Source organism: Saimiri boliviensis, chromosome 19 (genome assembly GCF_048565385.1).
Source record: "Saimiri boliviensis isolate mSaiBol1 chromosome 19, mSaiBol1.pri, whole genome shotgun sequence".
Classification (NCBI taxonomy): domain Eukaryota; kingdom Metazoa; phylum Chordata; class Mammalia; order Primates; family Cebidae; genus Saimiri; species Saimiri boliviensis.
In genome coordinates, this window is record NC_133467.1 from 21,569,308 (window position 1) to 21,594,659 (window position 25,352).

General features: G+C 36.5%; 1 protein-coding gene across 9 annotated transcripts in view; it reads right to left on the reverse strand.

Moving 5' to 3' along the window:
- DNM3 (dynamin 3) overlaps positions 1 to 25,352 on the reverse strand; it is a 535,391-nt gene that overhangs the window by 294,935 nt on the left and 215,104 nt on the right. For 6 of the 9 annotated variants that reach the window (XM_010336127.3, XM_074390189.1, XM_074390190.1 and 3 more), the window contains exons 11-14: positions 21,039 to 21,125; positions 15,097 to 15,167; positions 4,166 to 4,217; positions 3,315 to 3,344 (exon numbers count right to left, since the gene is read on the reverse strand). In XM_010336127.3, coding sequence (XP_010334429.1) covers positions 3,315 to 3,344; positions 4,166 to 4,217; positions 15,097 to 15,167; positions 21,039 to 21,125 — 240 coding nt within the window. The remainder of the gene's footprint in view (positions 1 to 3,314; positions 3,345 to 4,165; positions 4,218 to 15,096; positions 15,168 to 21,038; positions 21,126 to 25,352) is intronic. The other 3 variants (XM_003925367.3, XM_003925368.3, XM_074390191.1) reach the window with 1 other exon arrangement.

Consider the following 25,352-nt stretch of genomic DNA (forward strand, 5'->3'; position numbering starts at 1 on the left):
TAACCTTCCAATCCTACTCTCTGAATATATTTTGAATCTGTCCCCTCTGCCAATACTACCTGCAACCAACGTTTTTTTCCACCTGAATAACTTCAAAAGCATCCTCACCAATTCCTGTATCTCTAGTTTGACTCGTTCAAACTATTCCATTACAGACTTTACTAATGTAAAAATCAGTTGAGTTCCCTTTCCTATTAGAAATCCTTCCATGACTCTCCAATACTTTTGGAAGAAAGAGTTCTGTGTCTCTTTTGGACTTAGATACTTTTATCCAGCTTCTCACTGGACATTTTTACTTTGAACTCCTACAGTGACTTATACTCAGAAAGCTACCTATTTTTCCTCTGGATCCCAAACTGACTTCACTATGCTCCTTTCTCTATGAACAGCGGCACCATCTTACTTGTGCCTAAATCATAAATGACGGCACTGAAGACAACTTCCAGTTTTCTCTCCAACATCCAGTTTATCACAGATATTTTGGATTCTTCCTACTTAACAGCTCTTGAATTAATCAGCTTTTCCTCAAATTCAGTAAAAACACCAAAACCTGGATCACCACAATTTTTCATCCACATCAGCCTTCTAACTAATCTTTTTCCAGTCTTGTCTTGCCTTTGAAGCCTTTGTTTATGTGATTATCAAATGTTAATATAATTGTGCTTAAAACCTTACTATGATTCTGTACTGCTTTAAGCAACATAAAAATAGCTTTAATGAAGCTTATGTCCTACATAAGACAAAAAATAGTAAATAAATAAATAAGATTGTTTCAAATAATAAAATGTAATCGATAGTGAAAGACACTGGGAAGGGAAGGGAACTTTAAATCTGGTGATCAAGGCTGGCCTCTTTCAGAAGTGATGTTTTGGTAAGACCTGAAGAGTCATAAGTAGCTAGCCCTGGAAAAGGAAGTGGACATCAGTTTGCTTACTTACCATCATCCCTGCTGGGCTGTGGGCTTCCTGAGGATAAGGCCTGTGATTGATGCATCATCATACTTCTCTAAACACCCACCACAGATTTTGGCACACATAGGTGTTGAATACATGAGTCGAAGGATGAATGAACATTAAATTTAAAATTTTGAGCAGTCCAGTTTTAGGTAAATTATGTGCTCACATTTTTTTTTGTACATTTGCTGACATCAACTTGTGAAATTATTAAAATTTCTAGGTAGACATAAACAAATAGAATTTAGACTTTAAAAAAGAGTTTTGCCTCTCTTAAATCCTTCTAAAATATTTCAGAACAGATGCTGCACAACAATAGTCTAAAACCAGGAGCCCTAAGAGGATAGCAGCATGGATGAATCACTTCCTAAGATGCTGCAGGGTGTTTCAGCCCCACCAACCATAAAAGCCAGCACCGGTCAGAAGGCTGGGCTCCAAGACTCCCCAGATTTGAGCCTTTTAATAGGCAAAACTGTTTTCACATAAACCCCAATCAACAGCACACGCTCAGATTCATAAAGAAAAGATTTCAAGTCATTATGGCTTATTTCTGTTAAGCAGGAAGAACTACAAAGGATCCTTTAACATGTATTGTATCTTGTGTATATTACTGGATTTGATTCTGGAAAATAACATATTCTGGTTCATAATCCCTTGCTTGCAAATTGAAAGGTTTTTTTTTGAAAAAAAAAAAAAAAAAAAACAAATTTGGCATCAAAACATGATCTGATGTGAAAGGATTTATCTTTTATTCAAAAGTTTATTTGGTGTGACTATTCTTTTGTTTCACTGCAGAAATAGAATATGTTTCATTATAGAGTGTTGTCTCTAACTCCACAAAAATGTAGGGTAATATATGATATAGTCAATGCATTGCTTTTCTAAAGTCCAAAATATTCTGATCCTTCACAGCATGTTTGGTCCCAGAAGTTTTGGATAAGGAATCTATATTCCATTATAACACTCACCCACTTCTATTATCTTGAGATGTAATACTTCCATGTGTGGGCTTTGAAGTATCCAGCAAAAGTAAAGTCATGGAAACCAATTAGCATGATTTGAGCATTTGGAAGTAATATAACTGAAAGCTGTTCCAAGTTTCCTCTGATTTAAAGTATGCATTTATGCTATTGCACTATTGCTTTTCCTATATGTATATACTTCCGTGAGCTAAGAGATGTTTCTGACTAGGAGGAAATTTTTATAGGTAAATCTTTTATATAATATCCAACCATAATCTGGGCATTGCAGACATCAGAATAACTGCCATAGCTTCTAATTTTCCCACGTGTTTTATTTTTCTCATTTTATAACTTTTATAATTTTCTTGTACTTAAACTTTTTCTCCCAAGAATTTGAAGAAACAGCACCTAACTTCTGGGAGTAATGTTTCTATTCTTTACAGGGCACGTATCTGGTAATGGGCTGCAAACCTCATTATATATATCATTTCTGAATCCCACAATCACCCTGACAGATATTTTCTATTCCTCCCATCACACAGCTGAGCAAATTCAGGCACAATTAGTCCCAGGCCACATGACTCCTAAGTGACAGAACAGAATTTGAATCTAGGACTGTCTAGGTCCAAAACCTGTGTCTTCCCAAAATATCATGGGGCAAATAATTGACCTATGCTCCAATTTCATTTTCAACCTGTGCATAGTTGGAAGAATAAGCCTGCTTTATCCATGGTAGAAATTGGAGTTTAATTTTTTTTTCTAAATGCCTATGAATAGTCATTTGACAATGTCTCTACACTTCCATAAAAAAAGACACAATATCTGGTTTTCAAATATTTAACTCTATAGCCATATAAAATGACCACCAATATAACTTTGCTTTCCTGTTTTATTATTTTTTAAATAAATGCAAATAATTGGAATTGGGTCCGCTTATCGACAAATACAGTAAAATCAGATATTCAATATTTACCCACCTTTTAGAAGCGTCATCTACATTTATTGGAAATATTATCATACAAGGGGAAGAGAAACGCTTACACTTCATAACAACATAGCATAAAAGGACAGAGATGAAGATCATTAATGATTTTAATTATTTTAAGGCCCATTAAAATTAGAGAAACATCAAAGCACCCACAGTGTTAAGGGTTTATTATTATAGCATTTTAGTGTTTACTAGTTCATACCTTTCAATCACAGCAAGTTATTAGCAGTGAAGGGATGAACCCTCTTAAGAGGATTTTTATTTCAATGATAGGGTGTTATGGACAAGACAACCTAAGTTTAAAAAAAATTAGTAGCAAGCGCTAGTTGAGTTAATCAGTTAAAGACAAACTGTGCCCTTGGGAAGCTAAATGAAAAAGCAACAGTAAAGCTTACAGAACTTAGCTCGTACAATTTGCCTTGAAGGCGGAAGATTGGTTCCCTGAAATAGCAAAGAATTATATGCTTTAGTTCAGAAAAAAAGTTTTTAAAATAAAGTCTGTTATTACCTCTTCTCCTTTCAAAACAATGGGGAAAAAATCTAGAGCAGAGGTTTCAATTTGTTCAATAATTGTACCTCTGAACATTTTTTAAAAGCTGTAAAACCATCATTGTTTTGACTTGAAAAGAAATAACAATGCAAATATTCATTATCACATAAACATAAAAGAAACAGCAAACTGTTGAGTTAATACAATCTCTGCAGAGCGCTATTAGTCAGAGACAGCTGGTCAGCCCAAAAACATAAAAACTCAAAAGATCAGATCTTCTTAGGAATTAACACGTTCATTAACCAACAGGAATTTAGTGTGGCAGAGATTAAATCCACCAACTGCTTTCTTCTTGAGCTGTCCCTTCACTGATACCAAGCTGTGCAAATGTGTGAACTAGTCAGCAGTCCCAGAAAGCTCATGCAACTACTCACCACATTTTAACCTTCAACTGACTCACAAATTCAGTGTTAAATTAAACTTAGGTAATGTAAGCAAGCAAAATAGGACACGAGGAGTCAAATTTGAAAAGCAGAGCAAGTAGCAGAAAGGTTATTTAAAATAAAGCATTATGATTAACTGCATAAAATAGCCCCCCAAAAAATGCAATTCGCTCCAAAATTTTATAAAAGCAAAAACAAAATAAAATGGAAAGCTGCATTTCAAGCAAAATTTGCACATGATTAATTTGCATTAAAAAAATAGTCAATCAAGCGATGTAGTTCAAATTCTTTGGGGCATGCATACACTGATTCTCTTATGCAATTCCTACCTGATTTCCAATTGTGGTTTTCTTGTGAACCTGACTGCTCCTCTGCTGAGCACTGAGAAAAGCAAAGGAAAGCAGCACTGAAGAGATACATACGATTTTTTTCCTGAACAAGTAACAAATACTAAAATATACACAGGCCTAAAAAAAAAAATCAATGGAGCAGACCTAATACTGAAATTCCAGGTGAGTTTAATTCTGGACGCAAAACCAACTCAATGGGACTGCTAATAGCACATAACTCCTAGTAGCACATAAACCAAAAATATAATAACACCACTGAAAGAAAAGCAGCATTGTACCATTAATAACATATGAGTTGACATATTTTCAATGTCCCACAGGTAGACAGAAGAGTTGTAAAGGAAATTAAGTTAATGCTTATGGAGTATATACCATGTTCTAAGTGCTTTATAGATATTAATCATTTTTATTCTCACAGCAACCCCATAAAATAGTTATGATGACTATTCTTGTTTCATAGATGAGGAGAGAAGCTAAGCGACTTTCTAAAAGTCACTCAGCTAATAAGTGGTAGTACCAAGTAGTATGGCTCCACATCACAAAGTCTTTGTGATATTATCCAGTGTCATTGCTTTGAATTCCAACGTATTCTGACAACTCCTTTAATGCATCCCTGGTTTGGATCTGCCATGCAGATCCAAACATGTATAAGTCCCAACTCTGGACTCATTCATGTTTTTAACAACTTAACATCAGCACTTGGGTGTCTAATGGGCATATCATTCTTAATATGTCAAAACTGAACTCCTGAAATCACCCGTAAAATTTGCTTCACCCACAGTCTTCCTTCTTCCTCTTAATTAGTGGCAATTCTATACCATACATCCAATTGCTTAGGCCAAAATCTTTGACTCCTCTTTCTCTCACAACCCATATCTGACCATCAGAAAATGCTGATGACTACTTTCTTATAACACATATAACATTTAACCATCTTTTCATCACTTCTATTGGTCCCACCTTAGTCCAAGATACTGTCATCCCTCATCCGGATCACTGTAATCATTTATTCTCTGGCCTCTGCTTCCACACTTGTCTCCCTGAAGTTGATTCTTAACAGACACCAGAGTGATACTTTTAGAAGGACTGTGTCACTCTTCTGCTCAAAACCCTCTACCACATCAACAACACTATTCCACTTAATGGTAAAAGCCAAAGTCCATACAAGGGTTTACCAGGCCCTACTCAAGCAACCCCTACCCCTGCCTCTTCAACTCATCTCCTCCTACCCTTCACCTCATTCCCTGAAGAATTCCAGTCATACTGGTACCTGCTCTTTTTCAAACCTACCCACCACATTCCCACTTAGATAGTATTTTAGCAAGCTAGCTGCCTAGGATATGCTTCCCCCTTTTATCTGCATGGTTCCCAACATCTCCTTCAAGTCTTACCTACTCTGACCACCCTATTTATAGCTGTATCCCTCCCTTCCTCCAGTACTGTCATCCCTATTATCCTGTTTGATTTTTCTATCTGGCATTTCTCACCTTCCAACACACTACAAGGTGTATTTATTTTTTGTGTTTGTCTGCCTCTTTCCATTAGACTGTAAGCTCCTCATGAGCAGGTATTTGTGTCTGTTTTATTTACTGCTATATCCCCAGGGCCTTCAAAGGACATGGCACATGATTGGCTTCATGAAATATCGGTTGGATGAAAAGCCCAATGAGGTTGATGCCATTGTAACACCCATTTTGAACATAAGTACAGTGGGTTAAAAGCCAGACAGGACTTCAACAACTTAACAGAGCCCACACATTTCATCACTAGGTTACTCTATCCCTCAAAAGAAGAAAGGCTTTCTTTTGATAGATCCATGAATAAACATCTATCAATATAAGAAATACAACTCATTTTGGTTATTCCGGGAAGATCAGCAATACTCAGTATTCTTACAGGCTGTTTAATAGTTTGTGGAAGCTGTTTTGGAGATGAATGAAATAGTCTAAAACAGAGAAAGGAAGACTAAAGACTTCAGTTAACTGTTTAAAGTGATAGTATGTTATGTTGCAGTAACAAGTTAGAAATCAATATCACACTTGGAATGGCTGGTCAAAACAACAGGTTATAATAAACTCCTCAGATACATTTAAGCTGCTTTCCTTCATTCAAACTCATGAAAAAACACTACATTCCACTGAGGGTGGGCAGGGGGTGAACGGTGAAAGGCCACACTGTATTTGGTTGCTAAAAATATTTTGTGTATATTTTTGGTTTTCAATTTTAAATTTGCTAATTTCAACTTCTTCCTTTCTTTTAATTTTTCTAGCTTTCTGTTAAATGGTTAATCCTCTTATTTCATCATGAAATTATTTCCTCTTTAACCATTTCTCTGAAGAATCTAAATCTACATTATTCAGGTCTGGTAGGTGAGGCTGTGAAAGAGGTGACCAGGATTCAATGTGCCCACACCGCCCTCTGGCTGTCCTCATGCCCTCGCGCACACAGCATCTTCAATATCACTCTCTAAGTGCTTCGGATCTCCTCCTTACTTTCTTTTCCACATTAAATGTCACCTTTCCAGTGTCCTCCAGGCTCCCCAGTCTTCCAGGAATAAATGGGAAAACTATTATAATGAGATCATGACATCTTCATAGGTCATGGTTATCTCTTCCAAGCACCATAATTGTGTTTAAGGAGAAATGTTTTCACTAAAGCACTGACTAGTAATGAAAACCTCCAAACTATTGTAGATCCACAGGTATTTACTTTGAACAAATTATTGAGGATTCTTAAATTATGTGTCAGTTCCCTTCAAATCACTTAAGGGAAAAGAAGCTGAACGTAAAGCAAAAGGCACAGAGATTGTTAATGACTCTTTTGCTACCTGTGGCAAAAAGTTTGATCAAAATGGACTTCAGTCTCTCAGCTATAAAATGTGTATGTGTGTGTCATAAGGGGAACAGACAGAAACAGAGACGGAGAGAAGGGCTAGGGGACTAAATGAGCTGTTTCTTAGGTTCCTTTTAGGTCCAATATTCCTTGAGATGCAAAATTACTCTCAGAAGCTTATTAGCTATACTAGATAAAGACAATGTCCATTGACAGTTTCCAACTATGAAATAATGCATATTTAGGATCTACCACTTGTAAGAATATGCAGAAAGAAAAAATTTACTTTATAAGCCCATCTTAAATACTAGAGTTAGAAACAACACTAAGTTGCCTCTATTTTCCACCTAAAAAATAATCTTTTTGCAGCAACTGGCCCCATAAACTTAAACATTCTATTGTTAATGATGTATTTAGCTATTCGAGGTTACTTCAAAAACAACAAAATAAAAAATAGCCTGCCTACTTAGAATAGATTCTTTGTCATAATTCTTCTGTATGATATAATAATTGAATTGAGAGTATTTCAAAGCATGTATTTAAAACTGTGTTCATGAGGAAACCTGCAAGGACCTGCAAGTTAACTTGAGCCCTTGGACATGTTCTTGGATATAGTTACTTAACTAACTTGGAAATATTAGAAAACATACCTATGTATAGTGTTTTCATTTAAGATAAATCAAAAAGTGAAGGGCATCAACTCTGTGGAAGATAAAAATATGAATAAGGTATGGTTCTTGTAATCGAAAGCCTATGATTTGTCTGGTACAAATAATGATATGCATACATAAAACAAAAATAACGAGTAACTAAATCTATGTGAATAAATATGTGAGGATGTAATAGAAAGCAAAAAAAAAAGTGCTTCTGTTTTAAATGTGGGATATAATTAACCATATCTTCTTCTTGTGTGTGTGTGTGTGTGTGTGTGTGTGTGTGTATACACACATTTGTTGTTGATCATATAAATTCCTACTACACACAAGTCACTGTGGAAGGCTTTGCCAGAACACTAAAACATAGGACCAAATTGGTGTATGCTGAGACATAATTATTCTAAAAGCATATAACAAGAAGTTTAAACTTAAAAAAAAAATAAGAGTGCATTAGAAGACAATCAGAGAACCCCAATGTTATCTCTTGGCTCAAAACTTTTTTGCACGGTCTCTTCTATCCTTGTCTATGATGTGTGACCATTTATCAGATAAATCCTATACCATTATCATTGTTATGTTAGAATATTTTGAGACAAGAAATATAATTTCAGGTGCTATGATCTGAGATGTTTGCAGCAAACTTGAAAAGAAGACAAACTTTAATAAAGGAAGACACCTGACTACATTTTAAGAGAATAGACTGGTATTAGCAAAGCCGTGAGGTAGAAAAGCCATAAGGCAAATGGGAAAGTTACGGAGAGTAAAACTATTAGGGCAGAATTATCCAATCATAGACTGGGGTTTGTAAGTGACGTTAAAAGCCATCTAGTACAATTACTGTATGCTGCAGCCAATTATGGAGAATTTGGCTGTTACTCGGAAGCAGAAAACATTCAATGTTTCTGTGCCAGCAAGTGACATGATCAGAGCGACATTTTAATACAAATTAGTTTCCCAAAATGCATAATATTGACTCAAGCAGAGAAGGCAGGAAGCAGCCAACCCAGACCCCCTCTCTCTGACTATTGGAGTCCTGTCCAGTCTTAAAAGTCCAATCAAGTACCATGTCTGAATTATGCCTTTTTAGAAACCTCCAGTTATTTCTCCTTTTCATGCATTTCCAACGCCTTCATCTGTGCCTGTATTTTATATACAAGATTGTGTTATAGTTGGGTCTCCAACAATGCCTGCTCCTTGATAGCCAAGAGCATTAATCTTGGTATTTCTACCTCTCTCACCACTAACACTGTGTAGCAGAGGGTTTATGGTAGTATCTTAAGAAATAGTTATGGAATTCTGTTTTGATGCCAGTGTTATTTACAACCAGACTATCAATGTTCATCTGTACTGGGAAACCTAAGTAATTTGAGGAAGCATATTACAGGCATGTGTTAAAGCAAAAGTATGGTATATTTAGGGATCTCAAAGTGGTCAGACTGGCTGAAGCATGGAGTTAGGAAGTAAAGAGGAATAGTGACAACAGAACAGGCTGAAGAGGTAAGCAGGAGACAGATTACATAGAGCCTTGGAAATTACATAAATAAGTTTAAACTTTATTCTGAAAGTAATGGAGAATCTCAGGAGGAAGGAGAAAGAGCATGATGGAGGTTAGGGGAAGAGGCTGTTGCAGTAATAACACAAGTAAGAGAGGACTAACTTTAGTAGTGGCAATGATGATAGAAAGAAATGGATGAATTCAAAAAATATAATGGAGACAGAATCACACGAACTTTGTAAAGATGAATAGAGACAAAGATGTGAGGGGAATAAGGAGCAAAGAATAGAACTGGGAGGTGTCATCCATAGAAAGTGGGAACAGTAGAGAAGCTATCAATTATAAGAGCAGGTAAGTTTAGTTTGGGACTAGAAGGTTGAGGCTTCTCTAGGATAAACAAGTAGAGATGTCCAGTAGATATCTGAATATGGTACATAGTCCAGTGAAAAGTCCTGAAATGAATATCTAGATTTGGAGTCATTAGATAAAGTTGTCAACTAAAACCACTGAAGTGGGTAAGATCAGTTAGGAATAATGCAGTGAGTGAGAAAAGAAGGGGGTCTAGGGAGGAAAACTGATTAAAGAACAGTTCTCAAGCCATGATCAGAAGATGAAGAGCTCCTTAAGACTGAGAAGTGGCTAGAGTGAAAAGAGGAAAACCAGGAGAGTGGGAGGTTATTGAAACAAAGGAATAGATCTCTTCAACAAGGAATGTCTAATAATGTCAAATGAAAGGCTCAGAATTCTCCATTGGATTAATGGTTTTGTCCTGGACAAAAGCAGTCTCAGTAGAGTGGTATGGTAGAAACTAGATTGCAGTGGGCTGAAAAGTGAAAGAAAGATGAGAAAGAAGAATGGAGCACATTCTAATGCCACTGAAAGAGGACTCAGATGCACTAAAGTCCTTTCCAGATGTAGATTCCATGGGAAATGTCAGGGTGTACCTCTATCTCTACTCACATTTTAACTGCTCAATGGCCACATACAGCTAGTGGCTTCTGTATTGAACAGCACAGATTATACAATAATTCCATCATCTCAGAAAGTTCTATTGTGCAACAGTGCTATAGAGTAAAGAAGCTCTTTTGACTTGTTTAGCAGCAATTAAGAGGTCTCCTTGCTTTTTCTCTTTTAGTAGCTACCACTGAAGGTCACCACTAAGTTGTCAGTAAAGTAAGACCCACAGTGAAAGTGCCAGAGCTATCAGCTGGATTCACCATACTGTAGGGCTCTGCTGTCCAATACAGTAGCTGGTAGCCAGATTAACACTTCAATTAGATTGAATTAAATTAAAAATGTATTTCCTTCATTGCACTAGCCACATATCAACTGCTCAAAAGCCACATATAGCTAGTGGCTTCTGTATTGAGCAGCACAGATTATACAATAGTTCTGTCATGTCAGAAAGTTCTATTGTGCAACAGTGCTACAGAGTAAAGAAGCTCTTTTAGACTGTTCTTTTATATTATCCAAGAAAGATTATTAACACTTCACAAGAGTTCCAAGAGTGTAACTTATCACAGGTTACCCTGTGATAGTACAGGCACCGTCCAATCAGACTGAAGCCAAAGGGAGAAGAAACAATGTCTGTTCCTCCTCTAGGATCTTTAGTGAAGTCTCAGGCTTATTATTATATAAGAAAATCTTACAGAACTTGGGAGCCTGTAAAAGAAGGCTCACTTATCTCCTAAGATTCATGGTAAGGATGAAGAGGAAGTTTAAAATAACATATTTGAAGAAAAAAAGAGAAAAGTGGAAGTCCACTTATTTTTAAAATGGTGATTGGAACATTGGAATGTATAACTTATTTGAACAGATGATATGAATGACGCCCTTTCAAGTTGCTCACCCCTGTATTTCTACTTGACAACAATCTCAGTAAGAAACCAAACATTTAATTCCTAAGTTTGCATGTGAGTCAAAAAAAGGACCTTTTAATATTCCAATAACTAAGTTTTGATTCCTCAAGAGAGAGAACATTCTCATGTAAGAATAGGAACTAGAAACATTATAATAGAATATAATTATGCATTAGGGAAAAATAAACTAAGAATGTAAAGGGAAAGACTAAGATGTCTCTGGAATTTAGTGACAAGGTTCAAATGCACTGCCTTTAGTAAAACAGCAACAGAGGCATTCCAGAGGATCATGAAAAAGATATAACGAATCTTAGGACCCATAGAATTTTCATGGTGCTCGTATAACGAGAACTGAAATCTGCACACTGTATCATTTCAACTATGAGAAAACAGGTGTTGAGACCTACTGAGCAGATTGAAAAACAAACAGACCTTAGTCTGCTGCTTATGGTGTATAGAGATATTACTTTAATGGCACATATCTATAGCCCATCTTTCTCTTTAACCATTGGACTGCATAAATCCGAGTAACTAACAAAGCAAATTGTGTCAGAACAAATGAACAAGAGCAGAGGAGTTTGAAATTTCACTTCCCAAGGCATTCCACAAACAAGCTTGCTTTTTTGTTCAAATGAGGATTACTGAGAATGAGGGGAAGTAAATGAAGGAACAATTGGGCCAGTTCCTATTTTCTTAAATAGCAAAAACTAGTCATATTATGTAAAAATATATGTAATTTAGGAATTTTTTTCTAAAGAGGAGAATGACAAATTAAAATCCTTAAATCACAAGGAAAGTTGACGTTTTCTTCTGAAATACTGAACTTTCAGGCTCAGAAACTATATTATAGTTGAAAGAGCATTTAGAAGCCAGGAAATTCCAAAGCAAGCCCAGAGCAGTGCTTATTTGGACACATTACACATGGTACATATTTTACAGTCCATGTCTAACAAATAACTAGAAGATGGAAAAAAAGTGTCACATGTTCAACATGGCAGTATGAATTCTACAACAGAAAGAAGAACTTTGAGATGTCCTGAATGTTACTCTGAAACTAAATATTTTATTAATCCTATTTTAGCAATTTATTTTCCTTTTTTAAAAAATTAGAACAAAAAGTCATCCCAGTTGAAAAAAATCACATGTGTAAAGTACTATGTACATCACCATCCTGTAACTCTAAGGCGGCAGTTCTTTCTTCTTTGGCAACTCTCTAAAAATCTCATGAAACAAATGCTTGTTTTCTTCAACTCCAGACCTTAATTTTCTGTCTTTGGAACTTAAAAATACTTACATAATTGTCTTCAAATATGGCTTGACTTTTCCTCCTTGATGGAAACGGCATTCTTGCCAACTTTAAAATTTATAGCTACAACCATATTTTTTTAATTTTTAAAAGCACAAAAAAACCACAACCCCTCAAAGTTATTTTGAAATGAACATTTCTTCATCTTCATAATCACCCCATGTCGACTCCAAGTCGACATACTAATGGAAAGGACATTTACCTCTGAATCTCAGGGCAAAATATCACATTTAGAGATAATGATATTAGCACTAAAAAATATTCCAGTGGCAATCATACTTAAGTCATTATAACTTCATCACAAAGTAAAATGATTCATGCAGTAATCAAATGTGTGTGTGTATGTGCACACATGCACGCGCATGTATGGGGAAAGAGAGAAAAGAGAGAGAAAGGATCTCTCACTTTTATAGACTACACCACAGTTTTTTTAAAAGCACTTCCACATAACTTCATTAATTTGATCTTCTGACAATCCTGAAAGGTATACAAGACAAGGATTATTATTCCGTTTGACACATCAGTAAACAGATATAGAAAGGCTAAGTGCCTTGCCAAAACCCAAAGCTCATCAGTGGCATAACCTGGAAAAATAACATAGCCTGTTGACTCCCAGATCAGTCCTTTAAAGAAGGCTTATGTGTGTGCAGTTTAAATTAGATGAGAAATGTATACAGTTGCTGGATTTCTAAAGCAGTTTTAACTATGCTTCTTTTTCTCCCCAGTATCATAAAGATTCATAGTCTATCTCACTGCTGGAAAAACAGAATCAGCCACTTGGATTACAGAGAGACTACATTAAAAGACTGTGTTTGGAAGTATTAAATTTGAAAAATCACATGCCCTTGAACACCTATAAATCAATATAATCAATATAAAACTGTAGTCCAAAAGCTTCTAAGACAACAAATATTGAAATTTATTGGAAAAAAAACTCTAGCTCATTTATCACAGAAAAAAAAGTTTCAAGAAGAGTATAAAAATGAAATTTCAATTGAAGCACAGGTTATATAATATGTTTAAACTTGAACCTTTCTAAATAGATTATGACTTTTTCTACATTTTTCCCTCTAATTGGGGTACCACAACAAAGCAGCATCCTCTCTGCTTCTAAGTTATTGTGTCAAGTTTACATCAACATCTACATTTTTGTAAGAACCTAACTGGCATTTATAATCCATGAGAATGATCCTTAAAGGCAGCATTCCTATTATTTTAAATGCTTCAAGGATTTATTTGTCTTTTAAACTCCTCAGAGAAGCAGTCAGGAAAATGAAGAATGTGTCAGTTTAAATTTTTACATGTGTGTCTCTATACTTCTCAATTATGAAAATACAAAAAGTTTTTTCTTTTTCTTCACCCCCTCCCCTATAGAAACTAGAGTAGAGCTTGGCACAGGCTACCTGGAGTTCACTGACTGTGGAGGAGACCTAGAAAAAATTCTCAGATCCCTTTCCAGATCCAGGGATAAGTATGCACATTACAGTCTAGGTGATTCTGCAGAAGGAAAGGAACAGTGCACATGGTGAGAGTCATGGAGCTTAAGAGAGGGGGGCAAGTCTGTGCAAAATGCCTGTAGAGCAAATTCCTATCAAGAAGCAGGCATGGGCAGTGTGGCTGCAAAGAAAACTAGACCAGGATATATATTTATCTTTGGGTTCTAACAAGATTACACGTATACTACAGACAGAAAATGGTGGAAGAAAACTTACTTGCCACTCACTAGTAATAGCCACTGGATGCAAAATATATTTACACAACTGGCTATACCATCACAACCACAGCCAAGTTTAGGAAGAGATAATTTTCTGTTGGATAATTGGGTCTTTTCTCCCTAAAACTTGCCTATAAATTCCTCAGGCCACTGTTTAGTTTAGGTCACAGGGTCTGCATATCTGTTTCTTCTAGTCAGAATGTAAAAAATAAATTAGCTTAACATTTTGTCACGTTTTATTTTTTATTTGTCCCTGTTCTTGAATAGTCAGTTTAAGTAAAGGTACATAGGCTCTTTTATTTTACATTTTATGTAAAATAGGCTATATTTTATATATTTGAAGTTGGAACCACTTAAATGCCAAAAATATATTTTAGAGGTAGTATCAAGATTATTTAACTCAAACAAAAATTGGTTTCACTAATGGGCAGGAAAAAATAGTGAATTCAGGTTCTTAAAAATGTCACACAATAAACAGCCAATCCTGAGTAACTAACCATAATGTTTGCATGATAATGTATTTGAAGCATGGCAATATTTATATATACACTTCATAGAAAAGAAAATATTCATCCTGACAGATTACATAAATTTCACAAAGGAAAGTTTTAAAAAACCAGGCCTCTAGATTCTGACTTAGAAAAGTTGAAATAGCTTGCATCCTGTAAATTACATGTGATATCTCAAATTTATATGAAAAACTTCCCGCTCAAAATTTCAAATGTGCATTAACTACCGCTTATCTATAGGAGACCAAGTACAAACGGCAGAACATCATCCAAAAATGATGAGATGATGAGTATCTAAGGCATATATGACTTCATATGCAGCATAATAGAGCCAACTACTTTATTGAGAGAACAGTAAATATCCCTGCCCTACGACCACAGAGCTCAGACTTCCTAAATAAGTAAACTGAAAGTTAATCTTGACACAAATTGTACTCTCAAGAGGTGGTGCAACTGTAGCAAAAATTCAAAAATTCACAATGTGTGTTTGAGACAGATCAACAGGAGGAATGCATGTGACAATCAAGTGTTTCACGTACTTTGCAAAGCCAATGAAGTCTTCGTGGTTGGTGTTGATGTAAGAGACTTGAATGTCAATCAGTAGCAATACCTGTAAGTCAAAGAGAAACACTTTAGTGAAAACCAATCTAAAAATTCTCAAACATTAAATTTGGTAATTGCCCACAAATTAATTATCTTTATGTAATTTTTAAAAGGATATTTCAATTAGAATGAAAAGTAAACTTAACTTTTCTTTATTAGACTCATAATTTTACACTCTAAATTTGTAAGTTAAAAATCTACTAGAAAAGTAAATCTGAGTATCACATGAAGAAAATAGCATAGACTATTTATATGCATAGGCATATACTATTCACTAACTTAATACAGAGGCATAGACTATTTGCTAACTTAATACAGAATCAAGAATTATTTGATTTCTCTAAAATGTAGGCATAGTGTTCAAAAGAAGGGAAAGCATAGATAAGAAGATGTGTGGCAGGAAGGCCCATGAGGGGTTGCTCTGAGCTTACTGCTCTTGTAGACATCATATATCAGCCACAAATTAGTAATTCACTTCTTGTTTTCTCTCTCCTCTTCTATCTTTATCAGCTTAAAGAACCATCTCAAGATGCTTTACACATTTCAAGAGAAGCATTTCATCAGACAATTCAAAAAGGCAACATACAAATAAATCATTAAATTCAAACATCAATCAGAAGCTGGGCATGGTAGTGCATGCCTATAATCTCAGCTACTCTGGAAGCTGAGGTGAAAGAGTCACTTGAGCCTGGGAGTTCAAAGCTGCAGTGAGTCATCATCAGGCCTATGAATAGCTACTGCATTTCAGTCTGGGCAACACAGCAAAACCCCATCTCTTAATAATAATAATAGTAATAGTAATAGTAATAATGTCAGATCTCTGCTAAAATATCACTCTTCAGAGGGATCTTCCCTGACCATTCTATTTAAACTAGCACTCTGTTTATTCTCTATTGTGTTATTCTGCCTTATTTTCTTTTGCAGCACTAACACTAGCTAACATAGCAAGTTTTTACATATTTCTTATATAGAGCTCATCTGTCGTAGCCATTGCTACATCCCCAGTGCCTAGAACAGTGCCTGAAACATCATGAGAATTAAATGAAGATTTGTAATGGAGTAAACTGGATACATGTCCCAGGCAACATGAAAATATTCTAATCATAAGACATTCATAATCTCTAAGTCAGAGACTTGGAAGGTCCCCCTGTGGAAAATGGTATTCAATGGGGAGACAAGGAGCCTGAGAGAAAACAAGAGGGAAGTGGAGCAACCACAACCTGCAAAAACAGAGGGTATTATTCCAGTGATATTTAAAACTGACTTCCTCTTCCTGAATGCCTTATATTCTTCCAGCTGAGTCCTGTCTCTTTCCAGGATGCTGAGATTTGCTGAGAGGGAGAAATACAGAGTTTACAAATCTCTGCCTGAATATCTCCAGAGCTCTGTGCTTCGACTTCGTTGGATAAATTTTGGTGACTACTGTGAGTATTTGTTTGCTGCCTCCCTTCACTGAAGGTAGCATTTGAGTACATCAGTCCTCATAACAGTTCACAGACATATTCTACATAATGCTCCCCAGTGGGTACTTCCTCAAGAAAGCCATCCCTGATCCTTACTCCTACCCAACCCAAGACCAGGTTGAACTGTATTATTACTCTCATATAGTCTATATATCATAATTATATGCATATATAAAATTATGTATATGTATAAAATTATGTATTATATATAGGGTGCTATATATTCTCATATGTATATGTATACATATATAAGCATATACATGTATGTATGTATGAGTATATATGCATATACATATGTACAAGTATATATGTATGCATGTATACATACATATGTATATGTACATGTATATATATATATAATATATACAAATGTGTGTGTGTGTGTGTGTGTGTGTGTGTGTGTGTGTATCTATAGAGCACCCTATACTTATTTGTGGCATTTACTACAAATGTAATTATTTATATATTTTTTGTTTAATGTTTCTCTTCTCTGCAAGACTACACTCCATAGAAGCTGGGATTATGTTTATCTTGTTCACCATTTTATCCTTAGAACTTAGAACCTAGTGTGCCCAACAAATATTTGTGGCTTTAATTATGTAACTATCTACCAGGCTTGAAGAACAGTTAACTCTCTTTTGTTGTTGTTTTTTGAGACAGAGTCTCATCTCACTCTGTTGCCCAGGCTGGAGTGCAATGACATGATCTTAGCTCACTGCAACCTCCGCCTCCTGGGTTCAAGTGATTCTCCCACCCCAGCCTCCCAAGTAGCTGGGATTACAGGCACCCATCATCATGCCTGGCTAATTCTTGCATTTTTGTAGAGACATGGTTTCACCATGTTGGCCAGGCTGGTCTTGAACTCCTGACCTCAGGTGATCCACCCACCTTGGCCTCCCAGAGTGCTGCAATTACAGGCATGAGCCACCACCCGGCCAAGAACAGTTAACTTCCAAGGGAGGAATTGATTCCCATATATATAATTAGTATGTGGCCACTTGTTCCTGTTTTGTACTCAGAACCTACTGCTATGGGCTCTGAGGCTTTGCTTTTGTGGCTAATCGCAACCAGTCATCTGACCAAATCTTGCTGCTGAGAGTCACAAGGGAACCTGCCAAAAAAGGATTTAAAAGTTCACTCCAAATCCACTCCCACTACCAAAAATAAAGTCAAGGAATGGGGGCTATTGGGTCAATAACATCATACTTGTATGAAAAAAAATTTCATATAGTCAGATACAGTTGTGTTTCATATCTTGAAGAAAACTGAAACATTGGGAAGCATGATCATTATTGGATTAGTTATATTTTTGCCTCTCTTCTCCCAACAATAAAGCCAGATTCTATTAAATTGTATACTCCAAATCCATTTGGCCAAAAGTTTGTACCAATAAACTGTAATATTTAAACATAAATACACTGTTGTCACCATAAGGAGCAAAATATCTACATAATTCTCAGCATCGCCAAAGGTTGTCATGAATATCTTTTGGATGTTCACACACATTAACTTGGACTGTAGTATAGGAAAAAAGTGGAAAAAAATAAAAGCTATGGCTGTTCTCATTCATATTCCTGGAAACTGGGAGTCTGTGTTCACTCTAGGAAAAGAGCCAGGTCACATATGGGGGATGAAAAGAAAAACAGTCCATTTTTTTTCTCATTTTTCCACTTTCTCAGAGATTCTCACTGCCTTTTTCACCCACAGTTACTGAATATTTAGTTGAAGAAAAGTAAAGCTACCCCTGGTAGTAGTAGTCACCCAGAAAGTCCACCGCTTCAACATGCAATTACATGTATGGAAGCACTAAGACTAACAGCTGGCACACTCAGACATTCAGAAAACCGTTACTTAAGAAAAAGCGACAGACAGATATATGGCTTTCCATATTTTTAATTCTGAAGATTTTTTCCCACAAAGCTTCCAGAGCAGAAGTTGGTAGTAATTCTACTTTGTAAAGAAAAAAAGAAAACTGTGAGAATGCCCTAGAGCTGTGCAGGCACAGAGGCCTGAGGATATGGGTTGCTCTGTCTGATTGGATACTTTAAACGTACCACACGGCCCCAAGCAGCACAGAGTCCAAAATTCAAATGTGAGATCTATCCAAAATGACATGTCCACACTACCAAAACCAAGCATATTTCTGCTATGCCACACAAGTCCGCATTAGAGGTGACCACTACCAGCTATGACCAGGCACTTGATAACTGTTGGACCAGACCACCTGAGACTGTAACTTAGTAGGGAGATGCCTGTGCCATCTCCCACTTGGAGAATTAATCACTGTATCTGAGTTGCAGATTGAAAACAATTTCCTTTGAAATTAGAAAAGGCAATTCTTCCTTGAATTAATATTATATTAATATATATAAAACTATATATATATTATTTAAATTTTGTTTAAATTTTGTAGAGACAGGGTTTCACCATGTTTCTCAGGCTGGTCTCAAACTCCTGACCTCAAGCAACCTGCCTGCCTCAGCCTTCCAAAGTGCTGGGATTACAAGTGTGAGCTACCATACCTGGCCTTGTATTTTGCTTACTTCTTTCCATCCTCACAAAATGCCTGTGAGTTAACGATCACTATTGTCTCTTTTTAAGACAAGGAAAATGAAGTGAAAAGATGTCAAATAACTTGTCAGAAGCGACACAAAAAATAACAGAGCTTGAATTCAAAGTCAGATAGTCTGAACCCAGACCCCAGAATCTTAACAACATTGTGAAGTTTGAACATGCCATTTCACTAAAACAAAAACTCTGAAATATGAAGAAGTTAACAAGTGACATGGATGTATTATTTAAAATATTTTAAATGGTTTAAAATATTTAAAATGGTTTAAAAAATAATTATACTATATTTTCTTCAATTATTTTGACAGAGGATCCCAAAGAGTTAAGTAAGATTTATTATCATTTGAATATTATGGACAAAAGATACTAAATTAAACATTTAGCTTATTTACTTAAGATCAGGAGTACAGCTGATTCTTAAGAACTTAAGTTTTCTCAGCCCAGGAGGAGCCAAGACATTAGACATTAGGGAGAACCTCTGGCCCTGGGGCTCCATATCTGGCTCTAGGCTTGATTTCACTGACTCAGGAGTTAATACTGACTTGTTTATCTCAACTACGTCACAAAGTCCATTTTCTCCTCTTTGGGGTATTGCAGCTATCCAAGAGTGTGAAAGCTGATAAACAAGAAAAGACTATAAATAACGATTAACTTTCAAAACACAATGATAAAAAGTAGTGAAAATGAATCCACAGCTCAAGCAGAGAAAAGGTAGTTACTAGAATCACTCACAAATGTCCCAACCTGCTGGGTCTCCATCCCTCTGTCCTTCTTTTTCTCCCCAACCCGCTCCTCTTCCCCACGTACACTCTATGTGCTATGTGTGTCTCTCCCTGTGGTTTGTTCCTCTCTCTTTTGTCTTCTTCCTTTTCCCTATTTCTCCCTCACCTCCTTCCAACTCATCTGAGAATCACAAAATCTTGGAGTACTAAATTGCAGGGGCTTTCAGAGAGCATATAGACTGACATGCTAATGTTGTACATGAGAAAACAACAGCTGAAATAAGTGATTTGTACAAGAACATGGTGTTATTTTGTGGCGAGCACATGGCCTAAGTCCAGTGTTCTCTCCACAACATCACACGTGCAGCTGTGTCATGGAATTCAAGGGTATGTAAAACCCTTTGTATTTCCCATTACAATGTTTTATAAGTAACTAAAAAAAATCCATTTAAACCTAAAAAGATTTGTATTCTTTCCATATAGTCCCTTACTTTTTTAAATGAATTATTCTCACTGAAAATAATATTTCTAAATCACAGAGCTAGGATTAGAAAACAATTTCAGGGTCACTCCTTACAACCAAATATATTCACAAAATAGAAATGTTTAAAAGAGTAATTCTCAACTTTTTTTCAATCATAGGATATATGAATAAACTGATGAAAAGCTAGGTCCACTCTCCTCAGAAAAAAATGAAAACACTGAGAATTTTAAATAATGTTTTAGGAGTTTCTAAATCTCTGGAATCTATCTGTGGAGCCCTTTAAAAGTTAAGAACTCCTGTCTGAAAGAGAATGTGGTATGTTTCCGAATTTGTGGTTTTCAAAGTAGGATGTATGCATAATCCATGGAACACTGAGGAAAAAAATAATGAAACTTTTATTACTGCTTTTGCATCTCATTCTTCTGAAGTCTTTTTATTTGCTCATATTTTTAATATAAATAAGATATTAATATAGTATGTGTGTAATTTATAAATAAGTAAAAATAAATATAATGTAGTTGTGTTCCACCATTTTTTTTCCCTTTAAGCGACAGGGTGACTGTTGGGAACTACCAGACAATGTTTCAGAGATCTTTGACCTCCCACCATCGCTTTGCCCACTGAAGACCTCTCCTTACCTGGTCTTTTGTCTTCCCTTCTCGTTCACGAATGTGGTTAGCAACAATCCTTTCAGTTTCCTCGCAGAGTCTGGGGAAGTTTGCCAGCTGTCAAGAAAAGCAGATCTAAGTATTAGTACTCAAAAAGTTACCACACCAAAAGAGAAGCAGAGATAAATTATGTTACTTTACAAAGATACTCATTGCCATTCTGGAAGCAAAAATGAAATATCCTCAACTCCTAAAGAAGAATGTCAAGGTGGTGGGAGAGGCTTCACAAACTATCATCAGAAGTAACCTTGTTATGTGAGAGGAAACACTTCAAAACCAGCAGAGCAATTCCCCGGGAGAAAAACAGAACCCTAGATGCCATCTAGCACTGTGCTCTGCAGAGTTGGCACTTAATAAAGATCAAAGATGAAGAAGAAGGAAAAGAGGACAAAGAAAAGGATACTGACTAACATTTTATATAGTGCCTATCATGTGCCAGGCGCTAGGGACTTCATGAATTACCTCCTTTAATATTCACAGCAATCAGAAAAGAGAGATATAATTAACCCCATTTATTATTTATTTATTTATTTTATTTTTTGAGTCAGAGTTTTGCTCTCATCGCCCAGGCTGGAGTGCAGTGGTGTGATCTCAGCTCACCACAACCTCTGCCTCCTGGGTTCAAGCGATTCTCTTGTCTCAGCCTCCTGAGTAGCTGGGATTCCAGCCATGCACCAACACACCAAACTAATTTTTGTATTTTTAGTAGAGACAGGGTCTCACCATGTTTGCCAGGCTGGTTTCAAACTCCTGACCTCAGGTGTAACCTCCCAAAGAGCTGGGATCACAGGTGTGAGCCACCATGCCTGGCCAACCCCATTTAATAGAAGAGAAAAGCACAGAGAGGTTAAGTAACTCATGCCCATGACTGAACAGCTCAGACACGGTGGGTTCAGGATTCTAACCTAAGTTCTAGGACTCCAGAGCCCATTACTCTTCAGGGATGATTCATCCCATGAAGCACAGAGAGATTCTTTTAATTTTTTAAATTCTCCCCACAGAAAATAGATATGTATATGTACATTTTTTTTGCAAAACTATGAAAATCATGTGTGTCAATCACCCACCCCATCTAAGTTATATAGGTAATTGTTCAAAATATAGTTTGCAAAAGGGAATAGATTAATTACAGTTGTTTTCAATATAAGGAAGAAAGAGAATGGGATGCTATAAGAATGTTTAAGGACCCCTAATCCAGAAGGAGGACTTAGACAGGGAAAGGTGTGTGAGAATGACCATGGAAAAGATAAAGCTGGCCAGGAACAGGAAGATGTGTGAAGTCATGGTGGAAGTGAGGGCAATTAGTGGCGAAAAAAGTAAAAGAAAATCAGTGCAGAAATTTAGGAATATGATCCCGTGACAAAGCTAGAAAAGTAGAGAGGGGCCACATCAAGCAGATCCTTGCAATTCTGTTAGGAATATAGGCTACTGAAGCAATGCAGACGGAATGGAAATAATGGTGGCTTCTACTGGGATGACAGCCATGGAAATGGAGAAAAATGGGCACATTCGTGACTTATGTCAGCCAAAATATTAATTCCAATTATTATATTTAAAGTGCTTGCAAATTAATAAGATTAATAAATAGCTCAATAAAATAGGCAAATAATGTGATTTAATTTGTCAAAAATGTAATCGCCAATAAGCAGAAGGAAAAACAAACTGTGCAAGTGATCTAATGCAAGGAAAGGCAATAACTCATGTCCATGACTGGCAAATTGCTATAATTTTTATGACTTACTGCAGGTGAAGGTATACTAAGATTAGCACAATTTAAACTTGCTGAGGGTTGTCAACAAGAGAAATCTTTCTGGAAAGCAATTTGACATTATGTATCAAAAGTCTTACACACACACACACACACACACACACACACACACACAGAGAGAGAGAGAGAGAGAGAGAGAGAGAGAGAGATCTCAACGCAATAACCTCACAGAAGTCTGAACTACAATCATAAGGACATTCATCCCAGCATTAGTTAGAAAAGCAACGATAAGATAAGCAAATAAAACTATAAACTACCTAGTACCCAATGATGTTAAATAAATTAAGGTAGATCCACTTATATAATGTAATGTAGCCATTTCAAATCACACTTTTAATACTATCTAATGATATGATAAAGTATTTACAACACTAAGAGAAAAAAATTAGCCTACTAAATATATAATGTGATTATGCACAAGCATAATGTTTTGGTTTAAATATTTATTCCCTCCAAATTCATGTTAAAATTCAATCCCCAATGTGGCTATCTTAACAAGTAGGGCCTCTAAGAAGTGATTGGGTTATAAAGGCTCTGCCATCATGAGTGCATTAATGCATTAATGGATTAATAGGTTATCGTGGGAGTGGGACTGGTAGCTTTAAAAGCAGAGGACTAGAGACCTGAGCTAGCACACTACCACACTCAGTGGTCTCACAATATGATTGATACCCTGCACCACCTTGGGACTCTGCAGAGACTCCCCACCAGCAAGAAGGCCCATACCAGGGGTAGACCCTCAACGCTGGACTCCTCTACTTCCGTAACTGTAAGAAATAAATCCCTTCTGTATAAAGTACCCAGTTTCAGGTATTTTGTTATAAGCAACAGAAAATGGACTAAGACACATCCACATACAGGCACACACACACACAGAGTCACATGCCACCACAAACCCTTGATCTTTTTCAAGGATATAGCCCAATCTTACAAATACCAACGTTCTTGAGTAATACTGTAGCACATAATATGTCTCCAAACTTGTAAGGAGTTAAATCTCAGCCTCCCTGAAATGTGGCTTCTGTATGGTCACCTTGGGTTACTGTGTACATCACCTTTATAGCAAACACAATGTATATTAATGTCTTAGCAAGATAACTGCAGTACTTCATGGAACCATCATAATCACAAGATAACATATATGTTAAATCTTCTATTGCCACAAGTCTACTCTCTATGCATAGAAAAAGGTTTTGCACAGATACTATGAAGTGTTAATAGAGATAACTCTGAATTATGCATAATTTCATTTATCTATATTTCCAAATATTTCTACAGACTATGTTCATAACATCATAAAACACAGAAGCATAGAAAACATAAAAACATAGAAACCTGGCTGCTTGGGTTACCTCAAAAATCATCGCCAGAGTCTCCATAAGGCCCTCAATTCCTCACCGGCTTACTGGCTCTTATCTGAATCCTGAGATGTATGCTCATCTGGGGGCTTATTTCATGAATTATTGCAAGATAGAAATGGAGCTCATACTTTCCATTTTGGAAACATTCTCCAGAAAAAGTTATATCATACCAGAACCCCTCTTAACTCTCTGAAAATCCTGAAAGTTATTTTTTGTGAGGTTTATAAAAGCCTTCAGAGTGAAAAAGACAGCTGATCAATTTCATTCTTTCTTGATTAGTGCAAACCTGCATGGTGCATCTGACACCAACCATTAGTCTGCCCTAGGCCACTAGAGCAATCTATTCCCCCTGCACTCAGATAGCCTCCCAAGCTATTCAATGACAGCCATACTATTATAGGATCACATTACTTCAGAGAAGTAACTACACAAGCAATCGAGGTCTACCAAGGAAGAGTGGGATGCTTTTAACAACATTTAGAAAATAGATTACAGCAGAAAGTTATTTTTAAAACCACCAAATAGCGGCAATATAAATATTTATTCAGAAAGTAAACACTTGATAGCTGAAGGACCCCAGGCCAGTACATGGCCATCATTAAGTCCGGGAAAGGCCAAAATGACAAGAACATCCCATGAAACAGAGACATCTAAGAATGCCTCCAATCTACCGGCCTTGGAAGGAGGATTGATTTGTGTGCATGTGTGTATCTCTTGATCTTTCCAAGCTTACTGACCATGGGCTTAATTCTACCAGGAAAGGAATCTGTCAGAGCCACAATTTTATATCTACAGTTGAGACAACTGGAAGTCAATAAGCCTAAATTCCAAGTGGAACAAAAGAAAAAGAGAACACAGTAGAAGAACTACCATTATGGAGACAAAAAAGGAAAACTTTGAAGAGACACTAAGCAAGGTAAGATCTAGGCATCACTGAATGGCATTAACAAAACAACTGGTAGGCCGGGCGTGGTGGCTCAAGCCTGTAATCCCAGCACTTTGGGAGGCCGAGGCGGGTGGATCACGAGGTCAAGATATCAAGACCATCCTGGTCAACATGGTGAAACCCCATCTCTACTAAAAATACAAAAAATTAGCTGGGCATGGTGGCACGTGCCTGTAATCCCAGCTACTCAGGAGGCTGAGGCAGGAGAA